This window comes from Macrotis lagotis, chromosome 1 (genome assembly GCF_037893015.1).
Source record: "Macrotis lagotis isolate mMagLag1 chromosome 1, bilby.v1.9.chrom.fasta, whole genome shotgun sequence".
In the NCBI taxonomy this organism is placed as follows: Eukaryota; Metazoa; Chordata; class Mammalia; order Peramelemorphia; family Peramelidae; genus Macrotis; species Macrotis lagotis.
Genome location: NC_133658.1, coordinates 220,578,478 through 220,597,477, shown reverse-complemented (window position 1 = coordinate 220,597,477; position 19,000 = coordinate 220,578,478). Strand labels below are relative to the sequence as shown.

At 32.3% G+C, this 19,000-nt stretch overlaps 1 protein-coding gene across 3 annotated transcripts in view; it reads left to right on the top strand.

The window, feature by feature from the left end:
• MEMO1 (mediator of cell motility 1) overlaps window positions 1-19,000 on the top strand; it is a 153,386-nt gene that overhangs the window by 111,637 nt on the left and 22,749 nt on the right. For all 3 annotated transcript variants that reach the window (XM_074209667.1, XM_074209668.1, XM_074209669.1), the window contains one exon: window positions 6,800-6,876. In XM_074209667.1, coding sequence (XP_074065768.1) covers window positions 6,800-6,876 — 77 coding nt within the window. The remainder of the gene's footprint in view (window positions 1-6,799; window positions 6,877-19,000) is intronic.

Below are 19,000 nucleotides of genomic sequence, written 5' to 3'. Positions count from 1 at the left end.
TTATTGGATATGAGGAGGAAAATATCATTTTGTATTGATAGGAGGACATTTATTTTCTAGAGAGAGACAGAGTTAGACATTTAAAATGTCTTAACGAGTGAAAGAAAACTCAAGTTCTCCTTACCCACCTTTAGTATCATCAGCATCAGCATGAAACATTTATTAAATATATGTTTTGTGCATAATATTTGGGTATATTAGTCTTTTTTTTTTTTTTTTTTTTTTTTTTTTAGGTTTTGCAAGGCAAATGGGGTTAAGTGGCTTGCCCAAAGCCACACAGCTAGGTAATTATTAAGTGCCTGAGACCGGATTTGAACTCAGGTACTCCTGACTCCAGGGCTGGTGCTTTATCCACTGCGTCACCTAGCCTCCCCTATATTAGTCTTGCTGGCAAATTATAATCTTCTTGGCTTCCTAAATAATTGATCCTTATTTCTGTCACAATCATACTTTTATGTGAGTATGATTATTAGGTGAATCTTACTGCCTTATTTTTTTAAGTCTAGTAGTGAATAGCCATGGAAACCTAATCATAACTTTCATTCATGCTTGAATACCTGAGTTCAAGTTCATTATTCATAAGAACAGTGTATCTATGCTATAATGGAGACGCCATATTATCAAGATCCTAGGAATTTAACTTTCCTGAATATGCTCAGTGCTATATGCTTTTCAAAATTTTGTCTTCTTTTAGAAAGATCCTATTTAGAAGGCCAGTCAGATTACTTAATTCTCACAGTCAAAAAACTATAAGTTTTCTTATTTTGCTAAAACTAGTAGAATATGAAATCATACATTTTATATCTATTTCAGACCTTAGAGAACATCTTAGCCATTGCTCTCATTTTGCAAATGAGGATACTCAGACTCACTGAAGTTAAATTACTTGACCAAAGATGCATCAGTTGGAAGTAATGGGGCTAGGATTTGAACTCAAGTCCTTTGACTTAAATTCAGAATTCTTGCAACTGTGTCACAGTTAATATTTATTAACTGTATATATTTATTAACTTTTTAGTGAATTGATGATAGATTAATTAGAGCTAATCTGTAAATACTTTGCAAAAGTTTAAAATGTTATATTGATGTTAGCAAAAATAATTCTTAGCTTCATAGTAGTTATATAGCTTCGGAATGAATCAATGTAAAAATGCTTGATGAGACTTTGGACTTTAACCAGAAGGATTCTCTCTTGTGGATTCATCATTTAATGTGGATGGAATTTCTGTTCTAATCTGAATGGCATTTTTTTGTATGTTTCACTTTGAAAAACTGTAGAATTCTCCCTCCATATTAATTTATCAGCTATTTAACCCTCTCCATTAATAGAAGAAATAGGGTTTTTTTAAAAGTTGCCATCATACCTTCTTCTGGGATGATGATACAAGGAAGCTTAAATACTCTGATTATACATTCTGCTTCCTATTCTCTAATCTGTTTTCTCCACATACTGGCTTCTCTGTCTCTTCCTTTATTGGTCTCGTAGATTAGATCACTGAAATAGCTAGAATGATTGAATACTTGTTCAGGTAGGAATAAGGACACTATTTCATGTTTCTCACTTGCCTTTTTGTTAGCAGCAGGGAAAGGAACAAAGACTAAGGGAAGAGAATTGCCTTTTAATGTTTGGAAGGATATAGTTTTTAAGCATCTATCAAATGCATCCTTTCTGATCATTCCTTAGAATTTGATAATTCAGTGGAGGATATAATTTTATAGGGTTTGATTTTAATAGTGATATAGAATTTTACTTTTATTTCGTAGTCTCCCATTGGCATTCTTATTTTTTTCATGAAATACATAATTGGAACCAAATTTCCCTAAAAAGTATCACTTCTTCACAGCACCTATGTTCTTTTTCATTCATATAGTTCCTATTTTTATTTCTTTGTCTTCCTTAATATTAGCTTTTTGTCCTTCTAAAGAGAGTTAAAATTCAAAAATTCTTTGTTAAGCTTTGTTTCAAGTTATTTCATTCAGTAGGGATAGAACGGTTACCACTAGTATAAATATATTTGTCTCTGATTTATCTTTTCCCTCATTTCTCTTTCTCTTCTCTATTAAAGTATTTGGATAAATCATTGTACAATTTATTTACCCAGTCACTCATGCTTAGAACCTTTAGAGTTTTCTTTGGCATCTCACTTATTCCATACCTCAAATCTTCTATAAGTCCTTTCTTAGAGGTTTCTTATTACTATTGTCATCACAACTATCTTAGTTCAGGTTTTTATTTATTTATTGCCTCCTCCAGAGTTTTAATATTTTTAATAGCCTCCTAACTTCTTGCCACTTCCTTTTCCCCAACTTGCAGTCTAGTCTTAGTTCTAATTGAAGGATTACAGGTTTTTGGAGTCAGAGAACTCAGGTTCAGATTCAGATGCTATCACTTACTATCTGAGTGAATTTGAACCTTTTACTATGCTTCAGTTTCTTTATCTGTAAAATGAAAGGGTTGGATTGAATGGTCTTCTAGGATGAGAATTTGCAGCTCTTTCAATTTTGTTACAGATTTGTAACATTTCCCAATTTGGACTCATTGACAACTTATTTGTAACTCCTCGAAAACTTTATTGAATAAAATTGGTTTGTCTGAGTCCTGTAATTTGATAGAAGTTTCCTTTTTGGTTGAAAATTTACACTTAATTGTAATCACTATTTACTGTCTTAATGATAATTTAAAATCCAGATCACTGAAAATTTACTTAGGTAATACATCAGTACATCATTTCATGTTTTGCTCAAATGTGAATAAAGTCTTGCTTGTTCCCTTCATCAAATGATTTTGTATTTTGATCTACTGAACTGTTGAGTTTGGACTTTTGTGATTTAAAATTTTTTTACAAATATTTTTGTTCTCTGCATCATTGCACTCTTTTGCATATTTGTGGAATTTACATCAATATTTATACTATTTTATCAGCTTTAGAGGTACCAGATAATTATTTCCCATCTATATTCATTTCCCTTTTTTAGAAGATTGATTACTTTTGCTAGTCTTCTTGCATATCTCCCATTTTATTTTACAAATGTATTTAAATAGTTTCATAGATGTTAACTAATATCTAAAGTATATTTCACCAGGGCATACAGGTTTGTAGTTTTCTCAGATATTTTAGCATACTGAATTAACATATAATAGGTATTGGTAAAGACGTTTTGTGCTTTTATCTTATTATGAAATTCCTAAAATTAAGGAATGATGATGTGTTGCTTAGAAACATTTCTTCTGTTAATGCCAGTTTGTCAGTTCCTCCATGATGCAATAAAGTTTTCTTTTAATAATGAGTCCCCATATTTTCCTCAGACTAGATCCTTAGGTTTAGGGTAGAATGGGCTAATAACCTACCTCACAGGGTTGTTGTGAGGATTTTATTCATTTAAAAAGGTGATTGTAGAGCATTTTGCTAATACAAAGATTCAGTGATGAAAAAATACAAATGTGTAATCCTGAAGATGAGTTTAATCAGAGAGAACAATGAATGAACATTTGTCCAAATTTTTCTTATTGCCTGGACTTCTGAGGGTCCAGCTTGTCAAGTTCTTTGTTTATCCTTTTTTTTTGTCTTGAATACTGTTTATATTGAGGTCTTGTTTTTAGTTGTTGTTTTGAGATTCTTAAAAATAATGTTGGTACTTGTGCCATTCATTGTTTTGTTTGTCCTCATTAGTTGATTGTTGTGTGTTAAATAGACATCCCTGGAGCTTATTCTCCACACTCTGTGAATCCACTCATTAATCACCAGTCACCTTTGGAGATGGGAAAATTACTTACCTGTATTTCTTTTTCTCAGAAAGCGTGCTCTGGAATGGATTCACAAATGAGCTACCTTCCTTTCCTCAAAGAGTAAGGTTTCTGCTTTACAGGATTTTTTTTCTTGGGTTAATTTTCCTCTCATCTTTTGAATTTGAAAAGAACTGAGGGAAGGCACCTGAAGAAACTACTGACTTACACTCACTAGGGGAGTTCCAAAGTTTGTACTGCCTCTAGGGGCAGTGTCAATGGCTCTTAAAGCTAGAAAGCTCATACTTGGAGTTGAAACAGGGGCTCAAAGAATCCATTTTCCCAGTGTACCTTCTGAAAGGATAAGTTTCAGGTAAGTAATTTTCTCTTACTATGTGATGTGTAGTATATCTTTTTCATACTTATAAAAATGAATAAGTCTGCTTGTCCAGGAATATGGCAGCTGCAGAAACTGATTTTATTGTTGAAAATATTAGATATTGTGATCCAAAATATACTGGGAGTTAAGACACATTTGATTTCACACATTTTTTTCCTCCCCCTCCAATTGAGCAACAAATATATTGAGAATCTACAGTTGTACAAGATACTGTGCTAGATAGAAGGACTTCAAGGTGTTTTCTTTAATCTGAGTAGTAATTCCTTTTTATTTTTTTAAAGAAGGTAAAACTCCCACAATATTACATTTTAATACACATGTAAGGATGGTAATAGTGCTAGGTCAGACAAGATAACTCTGAAAATAAAATCCCTGAACATCTTTGAATCACATAAAGTGATTTAGCACAATTTCTGTATTTAATAAATAGTTAGGTACTTATCAGCTTAGATAGGAATGGAAGCTCTTTTAGGTAAGACCTCTTTTTTTCTTTTTTCTGTCACTGGTGCTTCTAGTAATGACTTCCACATAGTGAGCACCTAGCAATTGTTTGTTGAATTGAACTAAGGTATATTCTCTGTAGTTCTTTAGTAGTTGTCTATATGGGAATTTTAAAAATGGGTCAAGAGGGTATGATATCAATGATTTGCTTAATTTTATTATTATTATTTAAATCGTGACATTAAATCCCAATTTAAGATCAAGCTTTCTCTTAATATTATGTTTCAGCATATATTTTTCTTGCAAACGGAGTTCTTAAAATTATTTTTTAAATGTTCCTTATCAGAGAAAAGCTATTTTGAAGTACAAAACTATTTCACTGATCTTGGGATCAAACTTTGACAATCACAAACAAATCTGGAACATAATTTCAGTCTTGGAAATAAGCAGAATAATTTTCTTGATGGCAAAGACTTAACATAAGGAGAGGGAGAATCGAGCTAGAATTCAATTCAATTCAAGTCAGAAACTTGCCTTTAAGGTAGTAGATTAGAAGGTCATTTTGGCCACAAATAGGAAGGACAGCTGACAGCAGAAATAAGAGACAGCATTCCAAGTATAAAAGCACAATTATATAGACTCCATTAATAAAAACAGGTTTATATGATCTCAGTTCCCTTGGAATTGGCAGTTGTATTATTTTGCAGTAAATACTTGATCCTGAGTTTTGAAGAATTTTTTAGATGATGTTTTAGATATTCTAAACAAGCAGAAAAGTGAGTCATGCATCTTAAATTTTTGTCAGAGATAATTAAAATGAAAACCTTTGGCAATCTGGAAATTTTTACATGTGTACAACTCCTCTGTGCCACAGGGTAAATGAGCTAGTACTGTCTATTCATATTTAATTTTTCCTCTAAGAGACAAACTTGAAAATGATACTAGGTTTTTTTTTTAACTGCTCCTTTTTTTCCTAAGTGAATCATCCTAATAGATGAGAAAATCTGAGAGGAAACTGGCATTATCTTATTCATGCAGTCACGAAGTCCTGCCATCATCCATGAGAGAATGAAGGCTCATATAAGATATTGCTTTAGGATAGAATTTAGATTCTTCAGGCTTAGGCCTGTGTGCATAGCTCTGCTGTCAAGAATCATTTAACCTTACTGGTTGTCTTTTTTTTTTTTTCCAATTTAAAATGAAAGGATTTCTCTTTTATGATTTTAATCTTTTTATCTAGTTTTAAAACTTGAAGTGTTAAATATAATGTATCTTTGAAGATTAAATCACTTCTTTAATCACTAATTTAATCTAGATGGCCAAATGTGTAAAGAATGGGAGCAGATACCTGTGTAGTAGGTATGAGTCTTAAGAATTATGATGCATAGTTGTGATTATCCCTGGGACAAAGAATGATGAGGACAGTGTAACCTTTGTTACCTAGTTATTGCCAGTGTAACCTTTGTTGCCTAGTTCTTTTAAACAGGTTTCTTTTTATTTTTCCCTTTTGACTCCTTTTGTTTGTCTGTTTTTGGAAAATGACTATAAAAAAAGTACTACCTCTACCTGGGTACCATTATTGAAATATTACAAGTCAAGAGGAGTGCACCATTTATTATAATTACTCTTTCATATAATTCATTTATTCTTGAAATAAGGAACCTATATTGACCTTTCTGAAAAAGGAAAAAAATTGACCAAAGAACAAAGGCTTGTATTTTTAGGTTGGGAAAACAACAGGCATGAGTCACCTGTACATCCCTGACCTCCATAGATTTCTCATAATGGAGATTGCTCTTTGCTCCAAAATTTAAGCTTTTGATGGTTTGACAGATTCAGGTTGTTTGTTTATGTTAAATTTCTCTGAAGACTATTTGTGTATCTACTTTTCATTGCAAGAATTGTAAATATCTTCTTCACTGACCAACTTTACCATGCTTCTAACTTTTTAAGCTGTTTTGTGTTTCTTTTTTAATCTTTTGTTTTGCTAATGACTTTACTATTTTACAATTTGGAATACATTTTAACATTAGAAATACTGTGATGATTATTATTTCTTTATTATAATACCAAATTCACCCTTTTTTTGGCTTATTAAGGGCTCATGGGAAATGACTTTCAGAGGCTTAAGCTATGCTTTGCCTTCCATGAGGACTGAACTTATTTTGGTGAACATTTGCTTTTTTAGCTTCTAATTTTCCCTATTTTATTTTGTACATAATATTTGTTTCAAGGTCAAAGGTTCCGTTACAGTTACTATGATGAATCCCAGGGGGAGATATATAGATCCATTGAACATCTAGATAAAATGGTAAGTCTTTCAGGTGTTGGGGTATTATAATAATAATTTTTCTTCTGCAGTCTCAAACAAGAATTTCAAGACCCTGATATATTGAATAATAGATCTTTCTATTTAACAGTGTACAAAAAATGTATATTGTAATCATGTAGAAATTGATTACAGAATAACCCCCTGCACAACTATTACAAGTATCTTTCATCTTAATTTTTATATGTTAAAGAGTTTATGGTCATAGTGAGAATATTCAGCAAACCTTATGACTTTGAAATATATTTTTGCCAACTCAGTTTTTGTGTATTGAGGATTCTAACATCACTTTGTGATTCATATTTTTTATGAATATTTAGAGATTTTTAAAAATGTGCTTTGATTCATTATCCTTAAGCTCAGTTATTTTTTTAGTAACTTTGGTTGTGATATATTTAGTTTTGGTGGACAAGTTAAATTATTGAAAATTTAAAATCATTAAACTTTATGGTAGGTGCCACAGAAAGTAGGTATAACAGCTTCAGGCTTAATGGATTTTTAATTTAAAATTATTCAGTCTGAAAGTCTGTTGGTTTTTTTAAGTTATCCTTTTATGAAACAGTTTCTTTCTGAATTGATTCACAGCCTTCTAATGGAGGAACAAAGTAGGAAATTTTGTTTGTGTGTGTGTGTGTGTGTGTGTGTGTGTGTGTATAAAATGTTGACAACTGTAGACTTGATAGTGACATAAGGAGAAGGATAACAGTTAAATAAAGAAAAAGTTGATATACATAGCAGAGCAAAGCTATAGAGATAGATCATTTAGCTTATCTTTTAATTTGCATATAATTTATTTTAATACAAGTCTTATTTCATTTTAAAACTTAGACATTTAATTTTTAATTTCTTTTAATTTGTTTATAAATACATTTCACTTCACTTTGAAATGAGTTGAAATGAGCTAACATTTAGGAAAAGTTAGAATTTTTCCACAGGAAATTTTAAGATACCTTTTTAGAGTTATTATATTTTACTCTACTTGGCATAATTGATAAGTAACTGCCATCAGTCTTTTTAAATAAAGATAATCTTATTTTCACATTAATTTCTATGATCATTTCAAAGACAATGTACTATTTTTGGTTGACCTCTGATTGACAGAATATTCTAAAATATATAGTTATAAGCTTCTTTGTCCTTTAGTCTTATTGTTATTTAAAGTATAAAACATTCTGCATCATAAAGACCTATGGTTCTATGTATCTTCTTACAATGTAAATAAGTTACTCTCTAGGGTTGAGGAATGTTAGGGATTATCTTCCTGTGAATTATTATTTCCTTGGAATTTTAAATTTTTAAGGAGGAACATATACTTAGTTCTTTCAGTATCAAAAGTTTATTTAGATGATTACTTTAGGTGATAGACAAGAGTGAACCAAATATTGCCAATTTTTCTTTCTTGAGGAGAGTAATCTTTTCATTTTTATTGGAACTCCTCTAAAAAAGATATTTTTTCCAGTTAGTTTCCTATTTTAAATTGAGCTCATGCTATGAAGAACCAAAGGAATGATCAGAATCTGACATCCATGAATGTTAATTATCTATAAAGAGACATGACCTTTTTTAAAAAAAGATATATGGTGCTTTTGTTTTTTTCCCCCAAGTTAAAGATCTTTTCTCTCATTCATTCTATTTGGATTATAAGAAACAAAAAAGATGAACCCATACCTTTTAGAAAATCAGTCCCAGAATGTGATTAAAATAAATAAAACTAGTATTATAGGGTTGTGACTTGTGATAAAGTTGGGGTAGGGATTAAATACAAGAAAATGCTTCTTTTCATTAAAGGAAACAGAAGCTGCCATTTGTTCTATGGTCATACTGCATGTATTGCTACACATTTCATTGTAACAAATTGTCAAAAATATCATGTTTGCATTTGGTACAAGTAACAAATTACCATGTTTGCATTCAACTGAGTTTGCAAGGCCAGTGCTTAGGTGGCTGTTAATTTTATTTTAGGAACTGGGTTTCCAAGAATTTTAGTGTCACCAGGCATGATTAAATGAGAGAGACAATTTTAGCATATTCTTCCTTTTAGCTGCAACTTTTCACTTAAACAAATATATAAACATTTATTTGTAAGTTTAAAGAAATACTTTCCTTTAAATACAGTTTCTTCCTAATATCAAATCATTATATTTGAGGCAGTTTGTTACAGTAATTAGAAGTCTTGAATTGGAATCAAGAAAACCTGGGTTTAAAGTCCTTTATGGCATATATTGGCTATTTTGACCCTGAATGACTCATTTAATCTGTATATGTTTCAGAATATATACATTATACAGTAGCCTGTATATATAAGTCTAGGACTTTCATAAGAAGTCCTAGAAGAGTTGTAGTTAGTCTTAATGGAATTCCTCATATTGGGAGTTTTCCATTTTGGCATATTAGTAGATTACTTGCTTATTCATGTATGAAACCAGGTGTCCTGTTTCTAATTCTGTCTCTATTGTTAAAAGTCTTGGTAGAACTAATTCACTGGGAATATTTCTTCAAGTTAAGTCTTGTAGTTCAAGTAGTTTTCAGCCTCTCTACTCCTAGGCTTCAGTATCTAGAAGCCTTTCTAGGCTATTCTTGCAGTGGTGGAATACTGGGCTTAGATTTAGGAAGACCAGAATTCAAATGTGACTTTAGACGACCTTGTTTTGCCTCATCTGTAAAATGGGGATGATAATAGCCATAACCTCTCAGCGTTGTTGTGATATTTGTAAAGGAATTAGCACAGTGCTTTCCTGAGAATGTGGGGTGTGACTTTGGGTCTTGTTCATGAGAGCTGCCTTTTTTGGGGTTGGGGAAGGGGGAAGAGACTTAAAGTACTTCCTAGTATTCCTGAGAAGACAAAAAAATGTTCCCTATAATTCTCTTGAATTCTAGTTTATAAAGTTGTGTGTGTGTGTGTGTGTGTGTGTGTGTGTGTGTGTGTGTATCTTTACCCTAAATATCTAGTTTCTTTGCTATCCAGCTTTTGAAACTAGTTTTCTGGTTAATTTTAAAACACTACTACTATTTGTGCATTAAATCTGTGTGTGTGTGTGTGTGTGTGTGTGTGTGTGTGTGTGTGTATCTTTACCCTAAATATCTAGTTTCTTTGCTATCCAGCTTTTGAAACTAGTTTTCTGGTTAATTTTAAAACACTACTACTATTTGTGCATTAAATCTGTGTGTGTGTGTGTGTGTGTGTGTGTGTGTGTGTGTGTGTGTATGTGCATGCACGTGTGTGTGTCTAATTCTAGTGATTGGAGTGACTACATACAGTAGTCTAGAGTTGGACCTAGAGTCATGTCGTGCTGTAAACACTAGCTATTTGATTCTGACCATCTCTGTCTGCCTCAATTTCCTTATCTGTAAAGTGAGGTTAATAATAGCATTTACCTCTGGGGTTTTGTAAAGATCAGATGAGATAATTTTTTGTTTTTAGTCATAAACATTAAGTATCTACTGTGTGCCAGATACTGTGCTTAGTTTTGGAAATACAAAGGAATGTGGAAGATGGTCCCTTTGCTCAAGGAACTCACAATCAAACATTCAAACATCTTTGTACAAATTAACAATATCCAGTACAAGCAGGAAATGATCCGCAGGGCAAAGGCACTAAAATTAAGAGGGATTAGAAAAGACTTCCTGAAAAAGGTAGAATTTTAGACAAGCCAGGGGGTAGAGATGAAGAGGGAGAGCCTTCCTAGTATTGGTTGCAGCCAGGGAAAATGATTGGAGTTTAGAGAGAAATGTGTTTTGTTCCTGGAATAGCAAAGAGGCCAGTGTCACTGAATTGAAGAGTACATGGGAAGAGGAGTAAGATATGAGATGAATGCAAAGCTAGGAAGGAGAGAGATTATAAAAGGCTTTGAACTCCAAACAGAAGATTTTAGCCTAGACATAATAGAAATCTATCCACTGGAGTTTATTGAGTAGGTTGGGTCTTGCACTTCAGGAAAATCATTTTAGTCTCTGACAGGAGAATGAGTTGTAGTGGGGATAGACTTGCAGCAGGAAGACTGAGCCCTAGCAGGTTGGGCTATGTCTGGCTGTAGTCTAGGTGTAAGGTGTTGAAGACCTGCACCAGAATGGGATTAGTATGAGAAGAGAGAAGGGGACATGATTGAGAGATGGAGCAAAGTTGAAATCAATAGCCTTGGCAAAATGTTGGATGTGGGGGAGTGAAAAATAGTGCAGAGTTCAAGATGACACCTATGTTATGAGCCTAGACAATAAGTAGTGCCCTCTTTGCAAACCTTAACATACTAAGTAAATGCTAGATATTATTGTTATTATTAAATGTAGGGAACTTAGAGATCTGATAACCAGTTTGTCATTAATTTCTTATTACATATAATCCTACTGTTAAGGAATTGAGGGACAGCTTTAACTATAAACACAATATAATAGGACAATTAAAAGTAAAAAAAAAGGACAAAAATCAGTAAAAGGCACAGAGAAGTAGAATAAGAACTTGAGCTGAATTACTTACCTCAGCTGAACATTGGAATGTTCTGAGTTTCTTAGAAGTTAAGACAAATAGAATAATAACATCATGTTACATGAGTTTGTGAGATGGAGAAACTCTTCCAGCACATACCAGAAGTTCCTTTATGACTAACCTGATAAAACTCAGGTCATCTCATCTTTTTGTGATACTTGTAATGAGTGAGAAACCCTTCTACCAATAGCTAGTTTGTTAACTAGTTTTTTTCCTTAAATCCAGCCAGGCAGAACAAAGCTAATACTTGTACAAGAAATCCTTTCTGATATTTGAAGATAGCTATCCCTGATGTTTGAAGATAGCTGTCCTGAACCCTCTTATTCTTCTGGGATAAACATTTTTTATTTTCTTCAGCCACTCTTATTATGGCATGATCTTGAGGCTCTTAATCATTCTGTTTGACATCTGGGATGCTCTCTTAATGTCTTTGCTAAAACTTTGTTAACCATGATTGAAAGCAGTACTTGAATTGTGGCCTGATAAGGGCAGTGTCTATAGCCCTCAGGTGTGTGTATATATGTATATACACACTCTTACTTCCTGAGCCCTCTGTACTATTTCATTGAGCCTGCAATCTCACAAAACTCTCAGATCCTTTTTTTTCTGATGAACTACTGTCTTTCCACATCTGTTTCATCTTGTACTTTTACAATTGATTCTTTGACTCCAAATGGAAGATTTCCCATTTATCCTTGTAAAATTACATTCGGTCCTTTGTTAACTTGTTTGTCGAATCTTCTCATTTGATGTGTTAGTCATAGATTCTATTTTAGTCTCATCATCAGATTTAATGTTTGCCATCTATACTTTGTTAAGTTTATGGGTAAAAATGAAAAAAGTGGGATGTAGTGGAAAGAATGCTGTATTTAGAGGTAGAGATTTGAATCCTACTTCTCTTGCAAATCTATGTAACTGACTTTTGACAAATCTTTCATTTCTGGGTTATTTATATATAAAATGAAAGAATTGGACTAGGTTATATTTATCTTTTTAACTATAAATTTATCATTGTGTGTTGAGCAGCACAGCAACTGAACAGATCCTTAGGTTACTCTACTAGAGATCTTCCAAGTTGATATCAAACTATTAATAATTCCTTGGGTCTAGTCATTAAGTCAGTTTAAATCTATTTAATTATACTATTGTTTACTCCATATTTTTCATCATTATTTGATAAAGCATGAATGTTCACTTTGGAGAGACAAACTTTTGTATATTTTGGATTCAAAAAGTAATTTAGTATCTTAGAAACTCATATAAAGGATATTGTGTAATATTTCTAGTGTCATTTTTAACATTTCCCCTCCTACTTCCTGTGAAGGCTAAAAGACTAACATTAATTCTTAGCATAGCAAAGAATACTATAGATATCTAAGGTTTAACTTGTCCAATTTTTAAAATTGATTTTAATTAACATACAAAGATAGTGCTTAGAAAGTCAGAGCAGTGATTGGTAAATATGTCTCTTAGGCTTACTCTTAGAGAACTGAGTTCTCAGGTAAAACTTTGGTTAATGTCCATTTAATCTTTGGCAAATATTTGAAGTGCTGACATTTTAGGCTGTTGATGAGAGAGATGGAAATGTATTTTGGGGGGGGGTTGCAAGGCAATAGGGTTAAGTGACTTGCCCAAGGTCACACAGCTAGTTAATTATTGAGTATCTGAGATCAAATTTGAACTCAGGACTGACTCCACCACCTAGCTGCCCCTGAACTGTATTTTTTTTTAGGTATCAAATTAGCACAAAGCAGTTAACTTTGAGTTACAAGTTTGACTTGTATTTTCCTCCAGCTAGAGATTTCCAGCAGGAGTGACATTGAGTTGGTCCTGCATTTTAATCAAATTTGTAAATCTTAAGAAGATAATGTAAATGTGTGAACTATTAATAAAGGAATATTTAACCGTTTACCTTGTTAACCGTTTACCTATTTAAGAGTCTAAAGTTCTATACCAGATAAACATGGTAGAAACTAATTTGCCCTGAAAATTTTTAGGACAACTGATACTAGTCAGGTGTCTCCAACTTGCTCTCTATATGGTATGTTTGATTTTGAGTATCAGATATACCCTCAAATAGTTGAGTGAATTTCCCTGGTGCATGGGGTTATTTAAAAGATATTTCAATATTTACAGTGCCTGTAATTTTGTCACTACAAGTACTTTTCCTACTAGACTTGTTCCTAGTTGATTTGATTATAAAATCCTGCTGGGGAAATACAAAGAAAAATGTACTATAATCTCTTTTAGAGTCTATTCAAAGGTAAACAAATAACAGTATTATGTGAAAAACAGGAAGAGATAAAATCTCTTATGAGAGGAGAGAGATTATTTTTTAACTTATATTTAAGTAATATTAACTAGCTAACTGAGAGGAAGTCTAATATAGTAGAAAGTAAGGATTTATCATTAGAGGATCTGGGTTAGGATCCTCAAACTTATTATGTGATATTCGAATCTAGTTCTTTTCTGTAAAAGTATGGAGTTCAACTAAAGTAATCCTATAAAATAGTGTAACAATGATCATTTGTAGAATAGTTCTGCTTCCGACCTACTCATGCAAAGTATTAGACAGAGAGTCCTAACCCAATGATTTCTTAGAAGAAAATTGGCATGGAGTTTGGTGGCTGAGCATGACCCACTAATAGACTGTAATAGAAGATTTCCTTCTGGACTAAAGAGATGTGTTTTTAGGCCTTTGAAACTACTGATTCTATAATTGGATATATGTAGATTGGACACATGTAAAGAGAGTTGTAGCAAAATAGTGTAAAGTTCTTATAATAGTAAAGTTTATTTACTTCATAGCTAGAGCATTTAAGAAAGGGAAGTTATGTGATAAAAAATCAACCATACTGGAGAGAAATGGGGTTAGGTTTAGGGGAGATCAACCTCAAGTCTATAGTAATGAATCAAGGAGATTGGGGGGAAAAGTTATACCTAGAAACATGATGGTTAGTATTATTATCTTTCCTTAACTTTTCACAGAGAGGATAAAATTTCCAAAAGTGGGAGCTCTAAGTGGGGAGAACTGAGCAGAGGGAGACAGATTGATTGAAAATAAAATCAGGTTGTGTTAGTTGGAATAAGGCATTTTCTTTAAAGTGTCTGAAACTTGCTTACATGTCCTGTATGTTCTTAAAGAAAAATGTAAAAAGGTTTACTTTTTTATCCCAGTGTACTTGAGTAAGAAAATGAAAAACTGAAACCTAGAGTTTTGGGTAGCTCCCCCAGGTTTGAGGGATTCTGGATAAAGACAGTTGTTAAAGGATGTTGAAGACTCTGCCATTTGAAAACTGGAATAAGCACCTCCAACATAAAAGGTCCTCCTTGAAGTGATACCAACACAAATCACTATCTCCTCAGTTTTCACAGAAGTGCAAAGTGTGAAGTACTCTTTTTTTTTTTTTTTTAGGTTTTTGCAAGGCAAACGGGGTTAAGTGGCTTGCCCAAGGCCACACAGCTAGGTAATTACTAAGTGTCTGAGACAGATTTGAACCCAGGTACTCCTGACTCTAGGGCTGGTGTTTTATCTACTATGCCACCTAGCCGCCCCTCATTTTTTTGAATATTAAAATTCTCTTAAAGCTGTACTTTGATGGGAAGATAGATCTGTATAGAGGTCAATGTAAAATGAATTTTAATAAGTTTAGTTAAGGCTCTTTTATTATGCTTTCACCAGAAAAGCCTTTTTCAGATCCTCCTGCTTATTTTCCAAAATTGAATTTGTTAAGGACATATTTTGGGTGACTATTTCTGGGAATGAATTCTTGCCTGCCTGATTTTTAGTCTGTTGCTAATTGAAAGACTTGGCTAATGCTAGACAGTTCTGTAGGTTAGAGAACATGGTTTTTAGTTTGTAGATGATTTCCTATAGGATTATATAGACTGGATATCTGTAGATATTAAAAATACAACAAAAACCCTCTTGTATTTCACTTCCCAATTTTCCTTAATAGTGAACTTTTATTTCTTTCTTGAGGAGATATTTTTGTTTTCAAATTAAATTTAAATTTCCAAGAGTTAAGTTTTTTTAGATATGAGAATATTCCCAAAATGCCATGTCTTTTAGGTTAAGGAGCCTGAAGAGAGTATGCTGTTTGAAGCTGCTAAAATGGTTTCTTTGGCTCTCAAGTTTTATTATCCAATTGCTAATTTAATGAACAAATGAAATCAATATTTGGTTAGATAGGTCACAATTAAGAGCTGAGCCTAGAATATGTAAACAAAATTACCATACTCTTATGGTACTCATGATGTAATTGAATTATAATTAATTTGTTTTAATCATGAATATTCTTTATTTTTGGAGGAAAATCTGAAAATGTCTTCTAGAAAATATTTTCTAAAATATAAATTTGGTTTATATTTTTTTGTGAATTATAATAAGACTTAATATTTCGGTGAAATCCATCTAGCATTGGGTGTTGCTACTCTCAGAACTCTTTTTTTGCCAATCACTGTTACTTGGTCAGCAGTAGGTGTTGGTGGTGATAAGGAAACTTAGACTTTTTTTCTCCATAGTTAAAGCCAGAGCTATTGTAAACATTTTAGTTTCGTGGAAGCACAAAAAGCAATATATTTAAATTATAAAATTTCCCAAATTTTGGTAATGTTTATTGTGCTACTCAAAAATTTTATGTAATTATATAAAATATAACAATATGTAAATAAGTAAAATATTGAAATAAATTCAGCTTTTTTATCCTTTTTTTCTCATCTTAATATGTCTCTTAATTATATAATATCCTTATCCCAAAAGGTATATTAATTTCATAATTGGGAGAAAAATTGTAAATATATTCCATGGAAGACTCTAATAATGGAACTCAAAGAGTAGTATTAAAAATAGATAGAAATACAAGCTAGAACTCCCAGAATTTTGGTTAGGAAATATGGTTAAAGAGTTTCTAATGTTAAAACAAAAGTCTACCACAAGACATGGGTAGTAATTTGATTTATTATAGGAGAAAGGCTCATGAAGAGAAAACTTATTATGTCAAGGAGCCCACCCTAAAGACAGGGCTTTGGATATTTATGAGGTACAACAAAAGGAGAAAGTCTCGTGGGAGGAGGAAGAGAACAGAAGAGAAGGAGAAGTGAGAAGGGAGTGAGAGGGTTTGGGGACATAGGTTCTTGGAGGGAGAAGGTTCTGAAACGGTCCCAGCTACACAGACTGCCTACTTTTGGTCAGACCTGTCAGAGTCAAACTTTTGTAGCTGACTTAACTTCAAGGGCATTGAAAGTTTAATAGAATTAAAGTTGCAAAAGATCACTATTATATTAGTTTAGGAGAAGTAAGGGGAAGAACTTCATCTCTGGAAAATAAGGCAACTCAAGTTCAGTGGGCCCCTCCACAGTTGATAAAAGATTGCTTGTGATAAAACTGATTGTAATTTGTAAAAAAAAAATGAACTTTTGTATTGACAGTATGTTGTTGGAATTCCTATTTTAATCAAATTAGAATGTATAGTATAACATTGATTTTTGAGAGCTAGAGTTGACTTATTTGTATATATGAATGTTTTTAAATAGTTTTTAAATAGAGAATATGTAATATATCATTGTTTCATTGTAACATTTTACAACTTTCTGTCTTTTGGTAAAATTTTTAGTAAATAATTACTTTGTAAATTTTAGTTTCAATTTATTTTCTTTTGTCCATTTTGTGTAGAAGGTACAAATTGGTAGTGACATTTGGTACTTCTTTTTCTCAGTATAGTTGGTACAGCAATGTATATTCTCTCAATAATAGATTTTTTTTATTATTTGTGGCTCAAAAAATTCATAGAGTATTTTTGGGTGACTTTTCTGTAGCTCTTGTGAATTTCAATAGGAAATTATTTTAGAAATTTATTAAGATTTAGAAGCTTTAGTCCAGCTTGGACCTGAACAAAATTCTTGACCAAAATGACTATTCGGCTTTGAGTTGAATACTTTTAATGAAGTTCAACCCATTACTTCCCAGAGTAGCTGATTCTGTTTTAAACTGTCTCTTGTAATTGGGAATATTTTCTATCACCCCAGATCTGTTTCTTTTCATTTCTACCCATTGATCCTCTCTCTGAGCACAGGGGCCTATTAGACAAATTAAATTCTTTATTTAACACATGACAACTTTTAGATAGCTTTGAAGATACTTCTCATGACTTTGCTAAGACGTTTCTTCTCTAGACTAAACATTCCCACTTCTTTTTGCTGAGCTTCATATTGACTTGACTTCTAGTTCCCTCAGTATCCTGGTTGCTTTGGATGCTCTTTAGATTAGCAATTTCTTCCTAAAATGTGACTTCCAAAACTCAGCCATTATTTTGTAGTCCAATTAGGGCAAAGTTTAACTGGCCAGCCATTTCCATTGTTTTATTAATGTAGCCTATCCTAAGATCACATTGACTTTTGTGACTTTGGTCTATTGTTGACTCATTAATCTTGGAGGCTACTAGATGGTTTTTCACATAAGCTGGGAAGCTATATCCAAAGAGGATGTTTATATCTTCCTAATCTAGGTACTACTAATTAAAAACAACAACCACCATCACAACTAAAAGACTGAAGTATATGTATATGAAATTTCATTTTATAAAATTTGGCACTTTGTTCTAGACTTGGGGTTGGTGAACTGTAGTCCACAGCTTGGTCTACTTGTTTTTTTTTCAAATCTAAGATTTAAAGTCTTAAGATTTTTTTTTATTTTTAAATGCAAAAATGTACAAAACAGATCACAGGTTCTATGGGCCAGGTTTGACCCCTGTGCTTTAATTCTTCTACTAGTTGCTGTTGTTTTGGAAGTTGTTCTTATGGTTACTGTGTTGGGAAATTTAATTTTTCTTTTAGGTGCTAATTTCTGATTCAGTTTACTAGAGTTTGCCTTTGTACATAGTAGAGGAACAATGTTGATATCAAGGTCAAAATTTGCAGGTCTTAATAAAAATCAGTTATTACACATAGACATACACACATACACACACACACGCACAATCTATTTATCTATAAAATATATTCTGCTAAGAATTTCATATGAACTTCAGAATTCAACATTCTCTCCACTACACTGAATTGAGGACTTTACTTCCTGGTTTAGACTTTGCAAATATATAAAGGATTTAGTTTTGTTTCAGACTAATTCATCTCAGTGATGCTATCAACTCATTTGTTCAGACTAGATTTTTGGATGTGAGGTTTTTTTGTTGCATATGAAAGAAACTTCCTTTCTTAGAAAGGAAGAGATATGAAAACATTTTAGTTTGTTTTAAACTGATTTGGGTTTAAAGGGATCAAATTCCAAATATTCTGATCTCTGGAATGTTACGTTTACTTGGAATTGCCATTTATTGATAAGTTATTGTTTTAAATAATTTTCCTCAATTATATGTAAAGATAATTTTTAATTGCTACTCCTTGTATTGAACTAGTTGTTGATAGTCATATAATTCCATAGCTATTTTTTGGCAGATATGTTATATTTAGTTTGCTGATATTTTTGTGATCTCATTTTGTAATTTTATGAGGTGAGTTTTTTCCTTTTTTTGTATTTACATAATTTGTGAAAGTCAGACACGGACAGTTTTTGAGATGGTGGCAGTATTTGCTTTACCAAACAAGAAACAAAAAAAAAATCCAGTATAC